The sequence below is a fragment of the Girardinichthys multiradiatus genome, chromosome 7, assembly GCF_021462225.1.
Source record: "Girardinichthys multiradiatus isolate DD_20200921_A chromosome 7, DD_fGirMul_XY1, whole genome shotgun sequence".
Taxonomy (NCBI): domain Eukaryota; kingdom Metazoa; phylum Chordata; class Actinopteri; order Cyprinodontiformes; family Goodeidae; genus Girardinichthys; species Girardinichthys multiradiatus.
The window spans coordinates 28,792,174-28,811,524 of record NC_061800.1 but is presented as its reverse complement, the minus strand read 5'-3'; the positions used below and the strand labels follow the sequence as shown (position 1 = coordinate 28,811,524).

At 37.2% G+C, this 19,351-nt stretch overlaps 1 protein-coding gene across 1 annotated transcript in view; it reads right to left on the bottom strand.

The window, feature by feature from the left end:
- Positions 1-19,351, bottom strand: part of LOC124871127 (potassium voltage-gated channel subfamily H member 7-like) — a 53,544-nt gene that overhangs the window by 14,187 nt on the left and 20,006 nt on the right. Inside the window, exons 4-10 of the mRNA XM_047370152.1 lie at positions 17,335-17,775; positions 12,392-12,603; positions 10,174-10,599; positions 5,196-5,595; positions 4,887-5,087; positions 2,717-2,971; positions 232-437 (exon numbers count right to left, since the gene is read on the bottom strand). Of these exons, the coding sequence (XP_047226108.1) occupies positions 232-437; positions 2,717-2,971; positions 4,887-5,087; positions 5,196-5,595; positions 10,174-10,599; positions 12,392-12,603; positions 17,335-17,775 (2,141 nt within the window). The remainder of the gene's footprint in view (positions 1-231; positions 438-2,716; positions 2,972-4,886; positions 5,088-5,195; positions 5,596-10,173; positions 10,600-12,391; positions 12,604-17,334; positions 17,776-19,351) is intronic.

Below are 19,351 nucleotides of genomic sequence, written 5' to 3'. Positions count from 1 at the left end.
TGTGTATAGAGTTGATTCAAGAACATTCAGAACAGGGTCAAACTCCTGCATCCAGTTCTTGATTTTAGGAATCACATAAGTATTATGTTGTACAAATATTCCACATCAAAAAAGAACCCCTCAAATGTATAATTAAAAGCCCAAAATTAATGACACTGATTTACATAATGAGTGCTTGTTAACTTCTGAGTGGAAGTGTGTGTTTCCTTAAACAGTTTTAATCATTTCAACCTTGGTTGGTTCATCTCTTAGATTGAAGGTAAGCTCCAGGTTGTTGAAGAAATAGTCAGCAAATTCTGGGTACATATCCAGCACCTCCAGCAGGTCTTCTCTCTGAATGGTACTCAGGTCGCAGTAACACAGAGCGCGGACATCAGCGTTGGACTTCCCGGGTGTGGTGCAAAGATGGATCATTTCTCCAAATATATCATTTTTTCCTGTTAAGGATACACAAGAGATGTAATTAGTAAAATGGAGAACTTCCTTTTTACCTATGTGCTTACACAGAGTATTTTATGTTTCCGTAGGGGGATCTATCTGTTTGTTGTTTATCTGTAAAGGGCAGAGGAGGTGTTTCTTTTTGTGGTTAATGAAAATCAAACTGGGTCTCCTATCTCTGAAGATGTTCTCCCAAGGGCTGCACATCAGCTGCCTTTCTATCTTTGATCCATTATTCATCCTGAGGAATAACCACTAACACAAAGCAACTTTGATGTGAGGGGAAAAGGAGGGCTGTCAGTGATTGACACACATTACTTGTTGTGCACTTCAAAGGAAATATTTGGGTTGGTGGAAAATATCACATAATGAAGCCAGTTCTTCGGCAAACTTCCATAATATAATGAAATCTGCTGTACAATAGGCTTGGCTTTCAACAGGTGGGACAAAAAAACTCCTTCTACTTAAATAAAAGGCCCACTTTTGCAAAGGAGGTCTGGTCTAAAGGCCATGGTGAAAATGTCCTTTGCTGCTGTGTGGGGTTCACTAAATGCCAACTGTGTAAGCAGGGGTTCAGGAAGAAGAGATATGATACGCTGGCTGCCAGTGGTCCTGTCACAGCACGCACCAGACACCTTTCTACCGCAGAAGCGAGCCTCACACAGAGTGATGCATTTCTCCCCAACAAGCAGCTCTCAACACAAGGATTTAGATAATCGATAGTGCAGCAGACTAATTTCACACCCGTGAAACAATGCAACCAGCTTTGCAGAATTATTAGGAGAGAAAAAAGTGCCTCAGCAGTATAAGCATATCTTTCTAACAGGTTTATAGACTTAATGAGGATGGAAAAAAGAAACGTTTAACAAAAATATTACATTCCACGACAGCACATCAGAAAAAGAAAGACCACCCATTTAACCATTATATACAGTGCCTGGAAAAATCCCTTAAATTCTGTTTGCTTTTTTCATGTAATAGTTACTTTTAACAGAGTACTGTTAAATTATTTGGTCATCACAATTTTTGGACACAACTGTAGACCTATCAAGACAAGAAGAACACAACTGCATGTCACACTTTTCAAATTTGTACCTGTAAAAAGTTTTAAAAACCATGTATCATCTTTGCTCCACTTAACAATTAGGTACTACCTTCTTTTGGTCTATCCTGTAAAATCCTAATAAAATATATTGAAGTTTGTGGTAGCAATGTGAAACAAACAAATTATCTGTTTGAATTTACATTTGAGTAAAAATAATAAAGAATATTTACTGTATACAGCAGGCAAACGATTTTTATACATGCTATTAAGACATCTGTTGTTATGCCACCTTCTATTTGTCAAATAAGCATTCCAAGTACAAAGACATATGAGAGTACAGTGGAACCTCTAAATGCAAACATGTTTGAATACAAATTTTTACCAATTAGAATTTTGCATGGATATCCAGAATTTCTCTCCCAACTAAACGTGAAAGATGACAGCTTCAAGCGCCTGTGCTACCCAATCGTGTGCTACCCAATCGTGTGCTACCCAATCGTGGTCCTTTGGCAATCCTGGCTTTATGTTATCAGTAGGTTCCACATGTTGCTGCATGTTACCTGCACCTGCCACAATGTCAGCAAAGAAGTCGACGGTGGTGGAGAGGCTCTCTCTTCAAAAGCCATAATAGAGATGCATCTCACTGAGACAAAGTTATTGTGTTATGCAGCATAAATCTGTATATTGCCAATGTTATGTACATTTTTATAAAATTTCTTCCACCGATAGACCAATTTTTTAAATTAAATTCTTGCCCAGAGACAGTAAAATAAGTGCTGGCACAGACTGAAAGTTACTGACTTGAACTTGATCCAGTGCTTCTAGGAGGTAGAGCACTATGATTTCCCTGAAGTCCTAATGGATGTGGGTTTTCCTTCCAAAAAATAACTTTGTCCACCTCAACGCTTCTTTAATTGTCATGCAGGCCATAACTCCTCAAACAGGTGTGTCTCCCACAGAAACTCAGTTGAGCTTCTTTATTATTTACTCTTTTGTAAGTATTTGATCAATAAATAATTCTAGCTTTGTTATACAGGAATAACAGCTGTGTTATGTGGAAAATGACTCGAATTTTGAGTTTTTTGTACATTTTTGAGGTGCATGATTGGGGAGTTGCAACAAATATCCATCCATCCATCATCCATCCATCCATCCATCCATCCATCCATCCAAAATAGCTCTAACTTATGTTGCACTGCAGTAAAAACAGTTAATGAATATATATATATTTACCAAGAATAGCTACCACAATGTCATCCTTTAGTATCTCAATAGAGCCACGGGACAGAAAGTAGAGAGCTGTGAGAACATCGCCACTGTGGACCAGAGTGTCTCCAGGAGGAGCATGAGTGGTTCTGAAGCGCATGGCCAAGGCCCTCAAGCACCCTTTGGTTGCCCCTTGAAAGGCTTTGCAGTCCTGTAGAAGATTGTTGTTAAGGTGGAGGCAAATATCTGCCTGCAGGCATTCAGGAAAACCTTTCAACACCTGTGACACAAGAAAAATCTGTCAGCAAAACATTGTTTATTACTTATACAGAAATGCTTTTAAACAACATATACTGTATCATACAAACTGATGCTGTCCTCAGCTAATAGATAAATAACTGTACTTTCACTAATGTAAAATGAGGTATTGAGGTTTGAAGAAGTGCAACACAGCAAACACAGCAAACAAAGCAACTTAGGTCTTTTCAACTTAGGTCTCTATCAGATTATCTTCATCTTGGTACACCATTAAGAATAGCAGGTATAAAACAGATGCTGATCATGTCAATGAATTAATTAACCTGCATATCAACATCACTAGTGACAATCCTAGCACACAAAAGAATTGAACACATTTTGTTTATTTCATTACAGGATTGTGCTCACTGACAACATTATTTAAACAACAATGCTGATAAGCTATTCTTTTTTTTTTTACCAATCAAGTTCAAACATTTTCAACAGTAGGTTTTTAGCTTAAAATATAAATCACAATATCCCAATATAAATGGAAAACCACAACATTTACTATTTGAAAAAATAGATGTTTAATGGAAGAAGGCAGGGAGCACTTTAATCAATTACAGGTATCCCAGATCACTGTTCATTTTAAATCTTCATCTGACTGACATAACTGGCTTTGAGTCATAGATGAGCACTATATGAAGCTTTTATGGATTTATGTAAGATTCTTTGCAGTGATCAGTCTCAGTTTTAGGTTACTGAACTGTTTTCTATTGATGATTGAACTGTCAGGATTTGTTTAAGTTTTTTTTTGGGAGATCAAAAGGTGGTTCCAGAGGCACAACTTGATCTCCTATGTCAAACATTTTCAGTACATTGAATGTATCTCCAGTCAAAGTAACTACCTAATAGAAAGTTACAAAGGGAATAAAACCCAATAGTTAGCTTTCAGTTAAACCTCTGTAATATGCTTTTTACACCACTTTACTTTAAAATTAGTTACTCTAACAAGAAAAGTGTTTCACAGAGAAAAAAAAAAGTGACGCACCACGTCCTACCTTCTTTTTCGATGTAAATAATCATCAGGTATTGTGTACATTTCTGGCCAATGTGAACATTACGTTTCACTAAATAGCATAAACATTAACCACAATGATGCTATAAGAGTTACTGCATCTTGTTCATGCAAGACATTAACAGCTTATAACCCCACTTATAAAATTATTAACTATCCAGTTAAATGCTGTTCGGCAGATGTTGGCCATTAAATCTAAGTTAATATTTGGCATTCAAACAATTTGAACGTGGTGAGATCTTGGCAACCTTTTGCCAAAAAACAATATTGATGTGATAATTTAATCACATAATCTGGTAATTTGCTACAAGAGTGTAGATTTTTATGGACATGATCAAAGTGCAGGCCTTAGCAACGTCTAAGACGCAAAGTATTAAAACTTTGCTGGGTGCTGGAAGATACACTACAGATAAGTAATATCATTAATCTGAATTATCAACAGTACACTTACAAACTTTACACATCTAAGTAACATTTTAATTATAATAACTGTAACAAAAGCGATATAAATCCATGTTAGTTCTGACTTAAATATTTAAATTTATTATGAATATATTACCTCCATTATCTCCAGTATCAGAAAAATAGATTTTGAAGCTCTGAAATATGGTTAAGCCTTTTCTATAAAGAATCTACACATAAATAATTGAAAAGTATAAGAATTTTGAGTTTCTTCAAAACAAAAGTAGAAGTAAGCAAATAGATGTACCTCCTAATCTTACCAATGAAGAGATGATAGTCCAGATGTAGAGCAAAGAAAAGAAAGAAAGCCATTTTTAGCATCCTCAAAAGTCATTAACTCAAGGAATGTAAAAATGCAAGCAATTTCTTTGGTTGGGTATCCTTTTTGGTTCTAAATGAGTTGGTTTCCTAAATTTACCGTGTTCATGTCAATCCCATTGGTGTAGGTCCATGAGTGCTGGAAGTACTCTTCTAGCCTTTGCCTGAGAGGGTTGGGGATCTGGTGAAAGCGGATGAACTCCTTGACCCGTAACATTTGAGCATGGTAGCGGGCTGTCCCAGAGTACAGTCTCTGGATGATGGCAGAGACGTTTCCAAAAATACTGGCATACATGAGGGCTGAAATAAAGACAGTGATCAGAAAAGATCAGTGTAACAACTAATGATACTAATGCAAATGTAATTGTAAATGAGAAAAGATAAAGATGCATAAGCAGCAATACTTACACCCAATTAACATGACACATATGGAAAATATCTTCTCTGAGTTGGTGTTGGGGGAAACATTCCCAAAGCCCACACTAGTGAGACTGCTGAAAGTGAAGTAAAGTGCTGTGACATACTTGTCCTTGATGGAGGGACCAGAGTTAGGATCACTGTAGTTGTATCTCTTCCCTATGGACAACGCCAAATTGTCGAGCCAGCCAATCTTGTGCTCTAGGTAGGGCTTCTCCACATTGCCGATGGCATACCATATACAGGCCAACCAGTGGGCAATTAGTGCAAAGATACACATGAGCAACATCAGAACAGCAGCTCCATATTCAGAGTAACGGTCCAGCTTCCTGGCGACACGCACCAGTCGTAGGAGCCTTGCTGTCTTCAGCAGGCCGATCAGAGTAGTCGTCTGCAGAAAATCCATTATTAGTTTGTGTGTTAGCATTGCCAAATCAAATTACCGTCAGGCTACACATTGCTGGATATTACTTCACCTGATACCAAAGCAAAGGATGAAGTGAATAATGATACAGTATGAAGTATCATGGTTGAGTGATGCTTGATTGGACTAAAGAAAAGGTCAATGCACTCTCAGATGTGATGACACAGAAAGAGATCTGCACCACTGAAAGAAAAGTAGTAGAGTGTTCACTGGTTATAAAAATATGGATGGATAGTGATGATGCATCTGAGGACTGATGGTTTTATATGTATATATATTGAGGAAGTGCCTGGTTCACAAACATTGGTAACAGCTTGACTACTTAACAAGATTAGATACAAAAACTATAGCAACAGCTCTGAATCAATCACTGAACTAACAACTATGACTGCTAGATGACCAGAATTTAATAAATGAAAACCATGTAATATTTTCAATGATCTTCACAATTATTTACTAATTTAAGTTGGTCTAGCACATTAAATTAAGAAACAAATAAAATGGGGTTGGTTGTTATAAAACTGTGAAAACATTGAAGGGTATAGATACAATTAATCATACACCTGGCAGATTTAGGTTACGTTAACCCTTTAATTTTACCAACATGGTACTTCTGACAAGTGATGGGAATTAAAATAAACAGTGTTACTAACAGCGTTACCTTTCAGTAACGAGTAATCAAACCAATTTCAAGGTTACAACCCCGTTACTGACAATTAAATGGGGCACGTTATAAACCAAAGCTACTCATTGAAGTTCTTGCCATCTGTCATGGCTCACAGCCAACTAAGCTTTTTTTCTTTGGTGAAGGGAGGACCAAGGGGAAGACATAAGTGATGATGATTGGCTAAGGTACAGTAAGCTTATGTATGTATGTATTTTTGTGTATTCTGTTTTTTCATTGCTTTGGTGTTCTGTCATTGTTATCCTAGTATTTCCTCTTGTTTTACACCTAAACCATTCTTTTGTGCTGTGTTTAACTATGATTTGTTGTCTTCATTCTTTTCTCTCCCGGCTGTTGTCAATCTGTATTCAATTTCCTTGTTCACTAATCACCCTCCTCGAATATGTACCTCCTGACCTCTTTGCTTAAGTGTCTGATTCCCTGTTATGCTTGTTGTTATGCCTGTTTTTTACCTTATATTTTTCTAGTCTAGCTTTATTTTATTAAACCACAGTTCTTGCCTACCTCCTGCTTGTGTTCGGGTCCTCGACAAAAACTACAAATAATGACACATTTAGAGCGATGAAAGTTATCACAGATTGCGACATTAACAATAAACATGGAGAGAACTCCTGCAGCAACTCTCTGTAATTTACTAGCAAAAAGGAGCTTTAACAGACAACAGAAGGATTTTCTTCTATTCTAAGCTTTAACACTGATCCGCTGTCGAGCACATAGCATATAGAATATGGAAATGTTGGGAGCCTGTTGAAAGACTTTGATATAAGGTGGAGACTAATGTTTCAGTTAGCATTGCTAATGGTGCTAACAATAGTTTGAAAAATGTCACTATTATGACTACAATTCAGTAAAATCAGTTTATACTTTACTGAACTGTTTGGTGCAGCTTATCTCCTATTTTTACTTTAAATACAGTGGAAGATGTAGACTAGCATTACAGCAGTATAACTACACAGTGTCTACTTGGTTTAATCAACTGGCTTTTACAACAACACAAAGCCAACCCCAATCAACCCAAATTGTTTAAGTAAAAGCACTCTGGATTGTAAAATATAAGGTCATCTGATGATATTTAAATTCACATGTTGGGATAAAATATAGATCAAAATCAAGGGATTCACAGCACCCCTAAAACTGTAAAAAAGGCATCTGTTAACCTAATCACAAAAAGTAGTTACATGAAAAATATGCCTTCCTTTTGTAATTGATAATCTGATATGGAAACACAATTTTTATACAGGTCCTTCTCAAAATATTAGCATATTGTGATAAAGTTCATTATTTTCCATAATGTCATGATGAAAATTTAACATTCATATATTTTAGATTCATTGCACACTAACTGAAATATTTCAGGTCTTTTATTGTCTTAATACAGATGATTTTGGCATACAGCTCATGAAAACCCAAAATTCCTATCTCACAAAATTAGCATATCATTAAAAGGGTCTCTAAACGAGCTATGAACCTAATCATCTGAATCAACGAGTTAACTCTAAACACCTGCAAAAGATTCCTGAGGCCTTTAAAACTCCCAGCCTGGTTCATCACTCAAAACCCCAATAATGGGTAAGACTGCCGACCTGACTGCTGTCCAGAAGGCCACTATTGACACCCTCAAGCAAGAGGGTAAGACACAGAAAGAAATTTCTGAACGAATAGGCTGTTCCCAGAGTGCTGTATCAAGGCACCTCAGTGGGAAGTCTGTGGGAAGGAAAAGGTGTGGCAGAAAACGCTGCACAACGAGAAGAGGTGACCGGACCCTGAGGAAGATTGTGGAGAAGGGCCGATTCCAGACCTTGGGGGACCTGCGGAAGCAGTGGACTGAGTCTGGAGTAGAAACATCCAGAGCCACCGTGCACAGGCGTGTGCAGGAAATGGGCTACAGGTGCCGCATTCCCCAGACCTGGGCTACAGAGAAGCAGCACTGGACTGTTGCTCAGTGGTCCAAAGTACTTTTTTCGGATGAAAGAAAATTCTGCATGTCATTCGGAAACCAAGGTGCCAGAGTCTGGAGGAAGACTGGGGAGAAGGAAATGCCAAAATGCCAGAAGTCCAGTGTCAAGTACCCACAGTCAGTGATGGTCTGGGGTGCCGTGTCAGTTGCTGGTGTTGGTCCACTGTGTTTTATCAAGGGTAGGGTCAATGCAGCTAGCTATCAGGAGATTTTGGAGCACTTCATGCTTCCATCTGCTGAAAAGCTTTATGGAGATGAAGATTTCGTTTTTCAGCACGACCTGGCACCTGCTCACAGGGCCAAAACCACTGGTAAATGGTTTACTGACCATGGTATCACTGTGCTCAATTGGCCTGCCAACTCTCCTGACCTGAACCCCATAGAGAATCTGTGGGATATTGTGAAAAGAACGTTGAGAGACTCAAGACCCAACACTCTGGATGAGCTAAAGGCCGCTATCGAAGCATCCTGGGCCTCCATAAGACCTCAGCAGTGCCACAGGCTGATTGCCTCCATGCCACGCTGCATTGAAGCAGTCATTTCTGCAAAAGGATTCCCGACCAAGTATTGAGTGCATAACTGTACATGATTATTTGAAGGTTGACGTTTTTTGTATTAAAAACACTTTTCTTTTATTGGTCGGATGAAATATGCTAATTTTGTGAGATATGAATTTTGGGTTTTCATGAGCTGTATGCCAAAATCATCCGTATTAAGACAATAAAAGACCTGAAATATTTCAGTTAGTGTGCAATGAATCTAAAATATATGAATGTTAAATTTTCATCATTACATCATAGAAAATAATGAACTTTATCACAATATGCTAATATTTTGAGAAGGACCTGTATACTCAATTTTTAACATAGGATTTAGTGTTTTTCCTTCTTATTACAACTCAGACAGCCTAAAAAATTTTTTCAGGTTCAGTTATTTTGTGTTTCTATCATATATTTTTCTCACTGTGTAATACGTGTTTTAGCTCTATTGAGTTTGACACTGTGAGCAATCTTTTGGTAGACCACTAAAATCTCACAATTTAAACATTTTCTATCCTAATATTAAGGTTTGGCTAAGTGCTTGTAGGCTAAAGCCATCTTATTAACCTTATAAATTAAATGAGCCATTTGAAAACTGTCTGCTACTGCTTCACTTGCTTTACTTTCCTGAATGAGAACAAAGGTGAGTAGAACTTTGCAAGATCAGTCTAAAATTTATCAACACCAAGCTGAGAGGCTATAAATAGAAGCTGTGAACTGAGATGTCATCTTAATGTGTCAATTACATTGACAATTTGCTGAAGCTAGCCATTTTTTTAATTTTGTGAAAGGAAAAAAACCTAGACGCCCATTTCCTTTTTGATTTGTTGTGATCCAGTGAAATGACTCAGCACTAGCAGCAGCAGTGATAGAAAAGATGATTATGGTCTATAATCGCGAGCTTTTCTGGTGTAATGGAGTGGCCACAAAGCATGATAAAACCCTGAAGTGGATCCAGAGCCTTAGGGGAAATATCCTGCCAGACAAACAAGCCGACAGAGCTGGCAGCCAGCCTGCCAATGTCCATTTAACATCCCCAGCTGTGTACATAACCCTTCTGGTCTGGTCCTAACATAAATGCACCATTGATTGCCATTTGTTAAGCCATGAATCCATGTTAATGGATACTGGAATGAGGATTATTCAGAAAGTAAGAAAGAAGATGTTAAGAAATACACATAAGGGGAAAAACACCAGATTTAAAGTAATCCTTTCATATCCAAGAGGAAATTTCAGGCCGTAAGGAACTCCCCTTGGAAATGAGTCCAGTTAATAAAACAGCCATGCCTCGGATGATGGGAAAAAAGCTCAATGGCATTAAAAGTGGATACAAGAATACATGATATGCATCAAAGACAACAAACCTCATCTGATCCCGAGCCAAAGATCAGAAGGTCAAAAGGAATTGCCGCCACCATATCGATGAGAAACCAGCCTTTGAAGTAATGGATTGCTATTTTAGCTGGATGGCTGACAACTTCCTCGTTGTGGTTAACATAGGTGGTCCTGAAGTTTATGAGGATGTCAATGATGAACATGATGTCCACGATCAAATCTACTACATTGAGAGGGCTGCAGGAGTAGCCACATTCACGCCTCCTCTGCTCCTCTTGGTCGTTGAGCAGGAAAGCAGCAGAGTAAGGAGTGAGGATCGCTGTGTAGATGACCAGCAGCAGGATCAGCCAGTCCCATACTGCTTTGAAGGGGCTGTAGTGGAGGATGGTGAACTTATCAATGCGGGGCGCCTGGAGTTTGTACTCTGGAAGTACATCAGCTCCAAGTGAGAGGACCTGGAGAAGTGAAAGAGAGACGGTTTACCACCAATCTACTTTGACAATATCTACGTGTATTTTATATAATCCAATTTTATGTCATCTTCTTACATGTTTATTATCTGCAATAGTGTAATCAAGATTGTCATATTAAATTTACCGAGTAATCTTAACAACTGAGACCTAAAAGATACTCATAAATCAAGTAATTCACTGCTCAGTCGATTAACTGAGGAGAAGATGAAATATTATCATGCAATTTCTTTAATGAGCAAAAAGTGGTTCTGATTTTTTAAGATAAATGAACTCTGGCTTGATAGTAATTTATCATAGATGCTCCGGTTGGGCGAGCCTTCCACTTGTTTTTTGTTTTCCTCTACTTGTTTTTTCTTTTAGTTTAATTTCAAATGTTAGACAAATATAGGATTCTCTAAAAGCAGAAAATAGTGTGTCAGTAATGATGAGAGACATGGAGCTCTTTCTTGGATCTGTTCTTTTCATCACATTCCCCATCTCAAACACATGAATTATAAATTTGGTCATGCCAACATCACAAAGTACATGCAGTGTTCATATGTCACCAGTACCTCAAAGCCTCAAATCAAAGTCTGCAAAGAGGAAAAGCATTTATTAAAGATGATGGTGCTTCATTTGTATATGAGAAAGCTGCTGTATATTGAGGAAGTCTAAATATAAGATTTCTGAGTCTTTTCTTTGCATGTTGCTAATAGACTTGCACAATATATCGAGTCACATTTGTTTTTGCAGTATCTATTAGTGACACATCGCAATTACAAAGACTGCTTAGTTCAATATTTAGTTGAATATTATGTTTCGAATGCGAAACATGCAAATTCTTGCATGCCATTAATATAGTTGGCCTGTTTGTTGAACTTTCGCCGCCCTCAGTTCCCACACTTCATATATATTCTTAGTGGCTGAGATGCTAAAGCCAAGAAAGAGTGGTGGGGATATTGTGAGAAAGTAAAAGAAAAAAAGGTAGCAAGGAAACTGTGGGTAAACTGTAATCAATAACCACGGTAATGCAACGTTTAGATGTATCCCTGCTCCAACAAAACCTGAATAAAAATGAATGGCTCTTTAACATGTTTCTGTAGATGTTTTTGACATTCTGAGAAGGTAATTCCCCAATGGATTCAGGTGTAATGAAGCATGCATCTGAAAGTTGCAGGATCGTGGATCTTGAAGACTGGTGTTGTAGATCCCTGCTTTAAGGCCTGTATATACTAAAGAAGAACAAATAAATTAGTTATTTTACTTAAGGCTGTAAGAACAAAAACACAACTCTTGCAGGCAAGGACATTTTATAAAAAATAAAGAGCAGAACTTCCAGTATGTGTTCATAGGTCCCACTGCAGCACCACAATTTAATATTTCTCAGACACCATGGGAGAAAAAAGTTCTTCCCAGATAATGTGCCAAGAACAAGCTGCAACATCTCCCAAACCAGGCCTGTAAGAACAGAATGACGCCATTTTGTTCTTGCACCCCTCTGAGAGAGAACAGATTCATCTGTTCTTGCGGAGTATGTATTGGCTTTTAGAACAATGGGTTGGAGTTAGTAGAGATTGGTTCATTGTAAACTTCTCAACCACAGTGGAAACTGTCTTATTTTTTAAAAACAGGATAAAGTATGCTTCATTAACACACCTAAAGGAACTAAAAGTTCTGGGGTAAGTGGTACTTTCCTTATTATTAATAAAAATAATTATTATTATAACATATTGCCAACATATGTTTATTAATACAGATATATATTTATAAATGTAAAACTAAACTCTTAACTCACCTGTGTAACTTTTTCCGTGACGTTGTGAGTTCTATCTTTGACCTTCGGTGCTATGATGGCTTTCTCAGAGGTTGGGGGAGAATGAGCTTTCTTATCGGCACCTTCTGTGAAGTTGAGTGCTATCAGGGGGATCTTGTTGATGGTGCTGTACTTGTTGATGTTTGAATCGGAGGTAGAGCCGAGTAGACTAGACTTCACATGGTTGAAAGGGCCTGGTGATTAAGAGGGAAATAACATTTATATTAGTGGCAAATTAGTTAACTTATGTGAAATCTTTATCATTTTATTTTATAAAACCAAAAATGTGTAAAGCTTGATTATCCAATGAATAAAAAAAAAAAACTAAACTGTTTCTTAAATTAATCTGAATAGCAAAGTATAAGAAATGTTTGTGTTAATTAATATCAGAAGAGCAAAATGATCCCCAGTTGTTTTGCTAATGCGGACTAAGGAACCTTTAATTATAACTTTTTCCTCCATCGTTTTGGTATTAAGATGACATAACAAAGACACAAGTACACTGACTGAGCATATTTATAAAAAAATAACTGTAAAAATCTAATGTCTTGTTGCATTTTGTTTCCATATAAAATCCACTTTAATGATGAAAGTTAATCTGTTGCAGAACAGCCTCACAGCTTGTCTTCCACTTCTCAAGTTTGATGAGAAAAACAAGTACAAGAAAAGAAGAATATAACTCCCACTATATCAATATTTGCCAAATGTTCTCATTTTTGCAAATTTTGACACTTTTTTTGTTAGTTTAGACCTAGTTAGTTTAGACCTTTGTAGATACAATTGAATAATGGGAATAAATTATGTTTTCACAAAAATGCACTTGTGACTGAATATTAACATTAAGTCTACCACCTTAAAACAAAATTTAAAGACTTTAGGAAATATGATGACACCAGAACAGTTCCATTTGGAGGTTCTGAAGTGTCCAACTAAACATTGAAGTATTCTGATAAATCCAGACCTTCATGCTTTGTGCTCTCAGAAATATTTCTATAACAATAAGTTTATGTTCACAGCTGAGGCACAGAATATGCAGTACTCCTGATTCTTACATCATATATGTGTCATTGTCTGTAAGTTGAAATGTTTCTCATCCTCGACTGTGTTGGAAATTAGTGTAAAGACAGAATAATCAAGATAGTAGCTTCTGTTTGTCTTTTTTTAAACTCGTTCTTTACTTTCCACATCATGTTTGCCTCATGACATCACATGCTCCCTTTTGGTCCCCTTGTACATGGTAAATGTATCTGCAGGAAATGCAGTTTTAATCTAAAATGCATCAGTCTAATCTTTTTACAGAGCTGTAGATGTACTTTCCCATTTTAAGAGAAGCTCATGCGGTGCAAACATTGCAACTTTAATTTGGTGATAAAGCAATTAAGAAAAATCTAATTAAAGTAAAATTAAATAGAAAAAAGCAAAAGGAAACTGACAAACTCAGTCAGCAAAAGCAAATGAACAACAAGCAAATGTACAATGGAGAAAAAACAAAAAAATATAATTGTATAAAAACATATAAAATATAACAACTTTGATTATATTTAACATTTATATTCAAATGCATTATTAACGTATTTTGTCATTTTGTATTAATGTTCCCATTCTTTCACATATTTACGCTTTCATTGAAGAATTTTTCTGCCAACCTTTTGCTAAATGATTAAAAAATGTTGCCATACATACATGCATATGTGTACATATAAACAGCTTCCGGATAGTCATGCAGCTGTTCTAGCTTTTGAATAAACAATCATTAACATCAGCAAATATAGAAAAAAAAAACCTATGCAAACCTTTTTAAATACAGTACTTAGCCACCGAATATGATGTATGATGAAAATACTATATAGAACATTTAATTTTGTTTTAGCTGATGATATACACCATAGGGTTCTTTTAGAACCATGGACACCCACAGTGATGGAAGCCAGACTATTAAGTTTTTCTTTATAAATTTAAACAGGACATTGTGCTAACTGACATTTTAGACAAAAAAAAACAATATATATATATATATATAATCAAAACATTCTGTTGGCAAACAAAACACAGAAACCCTAAATAATAAATGCACATAAGGAAGGACAATGAGTAGGTAAAGCATTTTAGTATAAGCCACAGTTTAAGATACCTTTTTCTTACCAGCACAATCTACATTACTTTTTTAAACTTTAACATCTTAAGAGTAAATAATTATCTGCACTTCAACATTTCTATTGTGTTGACTGAGATTGTAAGTGGAAATAATAGGCAAACAAGGTTTAAGTGATCAAATCGTGATGTTCTCAGAAGGATTTTATCAAGGGATTTACTCTCTGCAGTAAAAGTTATCTGACTCTCAGTTTGCTTCATGTGTTAAACAGTTTACAACCAACTGTTGGTTTATTAGCTTATTATTTATCATGTAAATATGGACCACAAATTTTAAGCTCCAATTTAGCTCTTGGTCTTTTAAAAAAGAAATGATTAGATGGAACATAATGTGTGCTTGTACATAAATAATTTGATATCTTTGCAGTAGTTGACATCTCTCTTTATGATATTATAAAAAGTCATTCTCAAAGACATCAACACAGTAAGACTTGTTTTTTGCATCTAAATTGATCTCCTGATTCTATGTTGCACACTAGTAATGCTGTTTTAGGCACTATTTCGTTGTCCGATGAGCTAACCCCTCCCTCCTACTTCCCTATTTCTAAGGGGATTGCTCAATCCAGCTCTCCATCCAACGGGTCTGGACTTCCCTAAACCTGGAAGATCTTACTAAGCAGGTTTACTGGAAAATCTGTTTAAGCTGGTGTCGGGAAATGTCTCGCCTAGCCTCTAACAGCCTGCATCCAAATGTTTCGCCCTTCTTCAACTGGAGGTCTGGACGACCGAGTAGCCCACAGCAATCATTCACTCCTCGACAGTCACTTCTGTTAACAGCTGCTCATTCCCTGTTTTATAACTTGCAATTGATATATGGGTTAGGTTGATTTTAGTGGCTCGGCACGAGCCCCAAGGGTATTGTTTTAACAAGTTTGGATTAAGGCAACCTATAAAAACCACCAAATATCATTTGGAACCAGGCGACAAGACTTTTTACCACCAACAAAAAACCCAAAAATAAGCTGACTCAAATAATTGACTGCCCACAATAAATCTAGAATTTTATATGCTTTCTTTAATTAGTAATGCTTTTGCAGGGGTCAGTAACAGCTTAAAAATCAGCAAAACATAATAATTAGAATAATAGAAATAAATCAATCAACTCAATCTTTCCCTAATGCTGAAACTGGTAAGGCCGAAGAGGCTTTGGAGACGGAGGCTCACCATGGATCCAAATGGAATTTTTTCTTTTGTAGGCAACTAGTGATTGTCTTCTTGGGTGAAAGGCAAATCTTCAGTTTTCTTCCTCTAAGTGGACAGGCGCTGATGCTCGGGATTTCGATGGTCAAGTTGGAAAAAAAATAAATTTTTATTTAAAAAACAGAAACCTTGTTGGCATATGATTCAAAAGTCGGTAGCTTCCAGAGGCTGAATAGTTGAAGGAAACTATTGAGGTGTAATTGATGTTGTTTCAGGACTTCCAGAAGCCTGAAACTCAGAGCAATCAGTTGTTCACTGACCAAGTTCACTTCAGTTGTCTTGGTAAAAATGCAACAGATGAAATTCAGATTCTCAATTCTTAGTTGCAGATCTTCTCATAGCCCATGGGTTGATCCTCTATATAATGCAGAATTTTCAGCTGGGCTGGGTCTCCGGTCTTCTGATTCATCTGTAGCTTCTTTCTCCATCCGATCTTGTTCGCTGGTCTTTCTTTCTTTGGCACAGTTTTTATAGTGCAGATAGCCTCACTGCTCATCCCCTGTTGCCGGGCAAGCTTTCCCATCATTGAGTTACGTGGTCACCGTGACTTTTCGGTGCTGTCTCCCAGCCTCCGTAGACAGAGTTGTAAACAGCCCGCAGCTGGCTCCCTGTGTTATGACTTTTGCTTGTTTTTCGAACTTCAGACTGATGAAAAACAGCATGCACCCGGCTTCTCGTTTCTCGCTCCCATGCTTGTTATGACTTGAGCTTGCTTGTTGACCTTCCATCCATGCCCAGTTCCCGTGAAACTGGCTCTCCTTTGCCCCTCTGGTCCTGATGTTATGACTCTGCCGCTTCTGGCTCCCAAGCTATGGTGCCCTCCTTATCTGCTCAGCCTCAAGCTTTCTAACACAGTATTTCTCTGCTTCTTGGTCTCACACCAGTTACAGCTAAAAAAAAACATCACTTTATTTTTATTCTTATATCACAATTGATTAACAGTACCCCTCTTCATTACATTTAATAATTGTAGAAAAATAGAAAATCATCATACATTTTTCTTTGATTATACTTGTAGTCTTCTAATTCTGAAAAAGATAAAAGACAGTCACAGTTAATGTGTGACTCCATACAGGCCTCTTCAGTCCTCAGTTCCAGAGTGCGAAGATATACTCATTTTACTGTTTCATGACATCTTATCCATGTTATATGATCATTATTTATTTGATACTCTAAAGATTAGGCTCTCATTTCATCATATGTGATAGCTGTTAAACTCAATCATAGAGATACACTTCTGCAAAAGAAAGAATTAAAACATACACCAAATGGCCCCCCAAACTTCATAGCTTTAAAATGTGAACATTTACTGCAGTATATCTCATTGATCTAATTATGAGGGTTTAATTCATTTTTGCATGGATACATAGAAGAATCTCACCTCATTTTGACAACTATTACATTTATTTTTCCATCCTAGTTTACTCAGCCGATATCTTCTCTGCACAAAACTCTCCAGGCCAGTTAATTTCTTTGGCTCTCATGAGTTTATGAAATCTTTCCACATATACCTGGGATCCCTCACAGCCTGGGTTACTTATATCTCTAATTAGAAACAACAGCTTAGCACATACCTTCACTTGTATGTCGGTCCCTGAATAAATTTTTTGAATTGGAGCTATAGCCCTCAATTTCATGGATGGATGAGGCTCTCCTCATGCTGCTGGTGCTGCCTCTGGGGAAGGTGTTTGACAGGGAGGTTGAGGACTGCTGAGGCTCCGTCTGGTACAGCTTGTCCCAAGGGACTTTGAGGGATGAATGATCAAGTGGTTCACGGCCAATGCTAGCCTGGGAAGAGTGGTGGCTGGAGCTTATGAGGGCACGTGTGTCATTGGCCTCAGTAGGACTGCATATGCTCTTTGTAGGTGAGGGAAAGCTCTGCAAGGCCACAGAGTCCTCATCTTCTTTGGGAGAATCCACCATCACAGCATCTGGGTCCTCTTGTGGAAGGGATTGCTTGTTGGTGTTCATCAGGCTCAAAGCGACCTGACGGAACCGAAAGAATCTGCTCCTCCCTAGCAAATGAGAAAAAATTAAGATACTGATTTTTTCATGTACAAAACTGATATTTAAAGTAATTTTTTTCGACCAAAACATATAACATAATTTTATTATATGAAACAAAACATAAAGGACTTTTAAAGGAAACAGTAAGTATGAACTAATGGCCAAGCCATATAACCAGGCACAACTTCAGTTTGGATGGTTAATGCACCCATTTTTATATGTAAATTAAAAGAAAGAGGTAAAACACATATTTTATCAATAGTAGGTCCCTCAACAAATGATTATGTATGACATTACCTTGCAATGCACTCAACACATCTAGACAAAAACAAGGAAAATATCTCTTTAAAGCAGCTATAACCATGAAAAGCATTACTGTTCATATCACCAGAGTGAGGTGACCTAAGACTGATTTCCTAATTTTTTCAAAAGCTTTAATTTGTAAGATTACAAATATGTTAAAGTCACAAAACTGTAGGCCTATGTATTGTTGATGTCACATATGAGCACAACCATTTTTGTAGTTACATCTTTAGCAGTTTATAGTATGTTTTAATTCACATTTTTAACAGTTTGGTTTACTATTCTTTGCTTAAATGGGCTGAACTTGTATGGCTCTGTTTTAGTCGTACTGAATCCTCATAGCGCTTTTACACTGGAACCACATTCACTCATCCAAACTCACAAACATGCTGACATTTATGAACCAATTTGCAAATTATTAGACAATTTGTGATTAAGTGCCTTGCCCAGGGGCATATTGACATGTGGCAGGAGGTAGCTCAAAACAAACCCACAGTTTTTTAAATGCAAGACGACAACCATTCCCATTGAGCCACAGTCTTTAAGCATGGCCCAGTTTACAGAACTGTTAGACGTATTAGAAAAAAAGCATGAAGCTATCCTCCTTGTATCAACGTTTCAGACCGGTAGTGGTGGTGCCATGGTGTGGAGATAATTTCTTGGCACACTTTGGATCCTTTACTACAAACTAAGCATTGTTTGAATGCCACATATCTTATATTGTTGCTGATTATGTTCATCCCTTTATGACGCCTCTATGGATAGTGGCTTCCAGGAGGATTATATGCCATGTCACAAAACTCAGATCATCTCAAACTGGTTTTGTAAGAATGGCAATGAGTTCGATGTGTTCCAAAGGAGCACCTTGAATGTACCCCAACCAGTTCTAGCCTGTGTACCTAATATTTGAACTTGTTGAAAACTTTATTATCAATAACTACAATTTAGGTTTAAGTTAAGTGCAAAACGTTTACTTGTGTCTAAGTCTGATAGCTTATATTTAGAATAAAACATTAACAGGAGCAATTACGCAGGAACAAAAAATCTTTTGTGGTTGTTTCACTTTTAACAAATATGAGCCCAAGATAGTGTTACAGATGCATCTAACAGCAATTACAGTTTCATCTCCATCTCATAAAAGAGCGGTTCCAATATTGCACTGCTGTAATGGGACTGCACATTAAACAATGTGGTGTGAAGACCATGAGATTTCCTGGTTCATTTACAGTGTTTGTCATAAAGCGCTTGGTAATAGGCGGAAGAATCATATTAGTTTACCAG